The 4,923-nt window shown below is 43.2% G+C and overlaps 1 protein-coding gene across 1 annotated transcript; it reads right to left on the minus strand.

The window, feature by feature from the left end:
* Window positions 1-1,001: 1,001 nt before the first annotated feature.
* On the minus strand, window positions 1,002-2,415 carry LOC130504566 (uncharacterized). The gene is made up of 3 exons (XM_056999186.1): window positions 1,896-2,415; window positions 1,231-1,427; window positions 1,002-1,136 (listed from the first exon to the last, which is right to left on the minus strand). Exons 1-3 carry the CDS (start codon window positions 2,413-2,415, stop codon window positions 1,002-1,004), a joined length of 852 nt encoding a protein of 283 aa, XP_056855166.1.
* Between the last annotated feature and the right edge of the window lie 2,508 nt (window positions 2,416-4,923).

Consider the following 4,923-nt stretch of genomic DNA (forward strand, 5'->3'; position numbering starts at 1 on the left):
TCAGATAATCGTAAACGGACTGTCCGATCGCGTTTGGTCCCTTTCGGGCCGTCTCTAGGACTTCCGTTGTTTTCTACGATTTCTTCGGAAGTTCTTCATTCGTTCGTAGAGTTGAGATGAGTGGTGTCTTAAGATAACCATCGCTGTTTCGTACGAAGAATTTAAGATCTTCCTTCCCGTTGATATCTTACGAGTTTCCGAAGTGTTTCCGACGGTCTTAGTTTGGAGTAAGAACCGGAGTTTCGTACGCGGAATCTCAATGATTCGTCCTGCAAGGACTTGGGAAAGACTCGAAGTACAGACTTCTGACGGCCGGGGCCTGGGACTTGTGTACCGTAGATTGTTGTCCGAAGACCCGAGCCAGCACGGGGCTAGCCGCCCGGCGGCCACGGCCAGCACGGGCGCTAGCCGCCGGCGGCTACGGCCAGCACGGGGCTAGCCGCCCGGCGGCCACGGCCAGCACGGGCGCTAGCCGCCGGCGGCCACGGCCAGCACGGGCGCTAGCCGTCGGCGGCTACGGCCAGCACGGGGCTAGCCGCCCGGCGGCCACGGCCAGCACGGGCGCTAGCCGCCGGCGGCTACGGCCAGCACGGGGGCTAGCCGCCCGGCGGCCACGACCGGCACGGGGGCTAGCCGCCCGGCGGCCACGGCCGGCACGGGCGCTAGCCGTCGGCTGCCACGGCCAGCACGGGGCTAGCCGCCCGGCGGCCACGGCCAGCACGGGCGCTAGCCGCCGGCGGCTACAGCCAGCACGGGGGCTAGCCGCCCGGCGGCCACGGCCAGCACGGGCGCTAGCCGCCGGCGGCCACGACCAGCACGGGGGCTAGCCGCCCGGCGGCTACGGCCAAGGCCTGGGTCGGCTGCTCGGTTCCTTCGGTTTACGGGTGTTCGTGTTCGTTTTTCGGAGGGTTTTTCGTATGACAAATAGACTTAGCCGTTGATTTCGAGATAACCGTTTTTGACCCCAACAAACGCCTTTTGATGGTCGAGATAGCCTTCTTTTACTGAACCTCTATTGCTGGTGGCTCCAAGGTGGTCGGTTTGGGTAGCTTGGTTGAACTCTGGTTCGACCACTGATTTGATGGCCGCATCATACCCTCTCCCTTGAAAAAGTTTCGACCTCGAAACTGGATAACCTGTTGCACCAAGATAGAGCAAGTCAGGTTTCATTCTCTTTTGAGATTCTAGGGCCTTACCTTGGTATTTTATCGGTTTGATCTTTGATGGCACATCTGGTGGCTCTCCTTTGAGTAAGAACGACAAGACTACTCCTCTGCTGTGATCTGGCTTTCTGGTGGATGGTGCAGGACCTGGAGGGTCGTCTGGATTCAGGAAGTTGCTGGTGGTAACTTCTTGTTTTACTTTGGCATTTAAACACCTTGTAATCTCCTTGTGTGGATCGTCCATGTGATCAGTTACTTCTGTTCCTGAAATAAATTCAAAACTTTTGCCAGGAAACAAGTGCATTATATCTGGGTTTATAAACTTATAAATAGGAAAATTTAAATTCAGATTTATCCAAATAGTTTCAGATAGTTGAAGAATGATTTGCTCTTTGGCAGCATGTGTGCTTTGGATGGTTCTTGAAACTTCTTCAACGTTTTGTGGACAAGTCATGTGCTGTCCATGGCTTTCTTTCAACCTCTCAGAACTTTTAGGTTGTCCATCTTCTTGCTTTATACCTGGATCAAAACTCTTTGGCAAAAACAAGTGCATAAATCCAGAATTTGAAAACTCTAATGAAACAAGACTATCACTTTTTGTTGGTTCTGTTTTCAAGTCAAGTGATGTATTTCCTAATAGCTTTCTAGATGGACAATTTACAGCAAAGTGGCCCCTCTTATGACATCTATAACATGTCTGAATTTTAATATTTTTAGAATTAGAGGACTTACTTTGATTTGATGATGCTGGTGGTTTTTCCAAACCTTGTGCCATAGCTTGATCTTCAGTTTGGGGTTCTCTTCTCTCAAGAACTACTTCAGCCTTATTTTTCCCTGGTTGTAAAGTTCCTTTTGAGGATGGAAATGTTTCTGGTACCTTTATCAACTGGAGTGAACTTAGCTGTGAGCCCTCTTGCTTTTTGACAGTTTTCTTTTTTACAGCTGGTTCTATCTTTTGGGGGCTGTGATGCTGATTAGCTTGCTTGCTATCAGGTTTAGAGCTTATGGTTGAAGTGTGATGCCAGCCTGCGTGTGTAAGGATCATGGGAAACTCAAATTCTGGACCTTTCTTCACAAAATCCTCAAGTATCTCGAATTTGAAACTCTCCCAAGTATGAGCTGGGTCACCACAATACCAACTATCGTACTCCTCTTCTTCCCACCATGCAAGAGCAGGACCAGTGAGTGTCTTAGTAGCATAAGACAGCTTCTCCTCTTCTGGGACGTAGTAACTCTGGAACAAGGTCTCCATTTGGTCCTCCCACTCTAGATAGTCTTCATTTCATTTGCCATAACCAGTGAAGTATATGGACTGAAGTTCATGTTCCATAACATTTCCTCCAGCCTCACTTATGGCTTCCTTCTCTTGAGCCAAGCCATGTTGATAGACTAGGTCTTCTCCATGGCTCTCAGTGTCGTGGCTATACTGTATTGCCTCATCCTCACTGATCTGAGAATCAGTTTCCTCATACCATGAACCAAATTTTGGTTAGGCTGCATAGGAAGTGTTGGTCTCTCCTCACGACCAGAGAATGGTTCTTCATACCATGATCTTTCTTCCACGCCTTGTACAAAGTCTGGTATCTGGTTTAACTCCTCACGCTCTGAGTTATCACCAAAGGCATCTTCTGGTTCAGCCTCTTGATCCAAAGTTTCTTCTTCTTCATCATCAGTTTCTCCTAAACTGATATGAGAGTTGGTGTCTTCACACCATGGCCTGGTTTCCTGGTCAGTGTCAGGTTGGGTTTGATCCTCCCATGAGTCTTCTTTGGCGTCCAGCTTGAGCTGAGTATCTTCATCAGCCTCATGTTCCAATATTTCTGACTTCTCTAGACTGTTTTCATCTCCAGCCTCTTCCTGCCATGAATCACTTCCATAGTCTTCTTCTAGGTCAGCCTCTTGTCTGGACCAGTCAGTAGAAATTTCTTCATCTAGGTAAGGATCTGGTGGTACTGGCTCAGGGTCTCCTTCATAAGGATCTTCTTCAAAATCAGTGCTGGAACAATCGGACCATTGGTCATCTTCATAACTACTTTCTTCATCAAGCATGGATTGCTCTTCTTCCCAAGAGTTATCTTCCTCTTCCATGGTACCTGAGATGAAACACACACAAAGTAGTTAAGTGTTTTTTTTTTAAAGGAAGTGGCTGACTTTATGAAAGAAAATTATAAAATGCTTTGGACTGACTTTTCTAAAACTATGATGCAAGAAAAAATATTTTTATTTTGGTTTTTGAATGCAACAATGAGATGCACGAAATAAATCAGACTATTATTATATATGCAAGCAAGAATTTAGCAAAAAAAATGGCAAGTAGCAAATGCAATGACAATATGATTTTTTTTTGAATTTTAAATAAGGAATGTAAACAAACCGAAATGGAAAAATATGAGATGCCAACTTTTTTTTTTTGATGCAATATAAGATTGATACAAACTAAATGTATGCAATATGAAAATATGCAACCAAATATGAAAAATAATACTAAGAAGAAAATGCAATGTCAACTTTTTTTTTTTTAAAGAATGTAAACAAACCGAAATGGGCAAATATGAAATGCAAATATTTTTTTTTATGCAGCAATGGTATGCACGAGATATACTATAATGATATGAAAATATCAGTCCAATATAAAAAATAATAATAAGAAGAAAATGCAATAACAATCTCTTTTTTTTTAAAGTGCAATAAACAGAAACTGAAACAAGGAAAGAACTAAATGCAAAAAAAAAAAAATATGGCAATGGGAGCTGGTGAATGTGAATGCAAACAACTAGAAAAATATTTCAAATGAATTTTCGTGAATCAAAACACCTAAACTCCTTCTCTTTCTTTTTTTTTAAGAACACAAAATGCAGAAAAAAAAATGCAAACTTGAAGCAAAAACAATTTTTATGGATTTTTGGTTTTATAAAATGAGAACAAACAAAGAATGAAACAAGAACAGGGATAGAGATGGATTGATATCACCTGATATAGGAGCTTTGAGCTCTGATACCAAATGTTACAGGCTGGGAAGCTGGTCGATGGGCTGGATGGTCGATGGGTCGATCTTATCGGTTAAGATGGAGATCAGGTGGGAAAATGATGGAGATGGCCGACTTACTTTCCTGCTAACTCCAATATATCCTGAAAACAAAGGAAAAAATGAGTTTATAAATAATGAAAATAAGAACAGAAACTAACAGATAAAGATATGATGGAATGGTTTGATGGATTGAAGATAGATGATGGATGATGGAGATGGATAGATGATGATTGACTCTCTCAATCCTTGGGTTTGATTGACTCTCTCAATCTGGATTAACACTGGCTGATGAATCTCACAACAACCTATGCTAAACGAATCAGTAGGACAACAAAGAATCACACTTTGAATCCTTAAAGGACAATCGGTTTTATTCAAAGACAAACTTTGATAAAACAAAACAAACTTTTATAAATTCTTAAGATCGAGGGTGCTTACAAATGAAGGACTAAGAGAGCTTATATAATGCTCAGAAGAAAACTAAACAAAACGTGCATAAGGTAAAAATAAAGGAAATAAATCTTCAAAGATACAAAATCAGAAACTAGCCGTTGGAGTGATTGTGGGGATTTTTCTTTGCAAAGGGGGAGCTTGAATAATCTTGAACCTGGATGGTTTCAAGGGATAACTGAGCTTCCTGGAATCTTCTTTATGACGGGATAGGAGCTGATCACGTTCCTGGTTTGAGCAGAAAAGAGCTGTTAGACATTAATGTCGGTTTGCTCCAAATAT

This window comes from Raphanus sativus, unplaced genomic scaffold, assembly GCF_000801105.2.
Source record: "Raphanus sativus cultivar WK10039 unplaced genomic scaffold, ASM80110v3 Scaffold1668, whole genome shotgun sequence".
Lineage (NCBI taxonomy): Eukaryota > Viridiplantae > Streptophyta > Magnoliopsida > Brassicales > Brassicaceae > Raphanus > Raphanus sativus.

What these genes read in the sequence shown, in the direction of transcription:
- LOC130504566 (XM_056999186.1), bottom strand. Translation starts at nt 2,415, where the DNA reads ATGGAGACCTTGTTCCAGAGTTACTACGTCCCAGAAGAGGAGAAGCTG. An exon ending in ACCAGCATCATCAAATCAAA is followed by an intron (nt 1,428 to 1,895) that starts GTAAGTCCTCTA and finishes AATTTATTTCAG; the next exon opens with GAACAGAAGTAACTGATCAC. An exon ending in TCAAAGGAGAGCCACCAGAT is followed by an intron (nt 1,137 to 1,230) that starts GTGCCATCAAAG and finishes TTGGTGCAACAG; the next exon opens with GTTATCCAGTTTCGAGGTCG.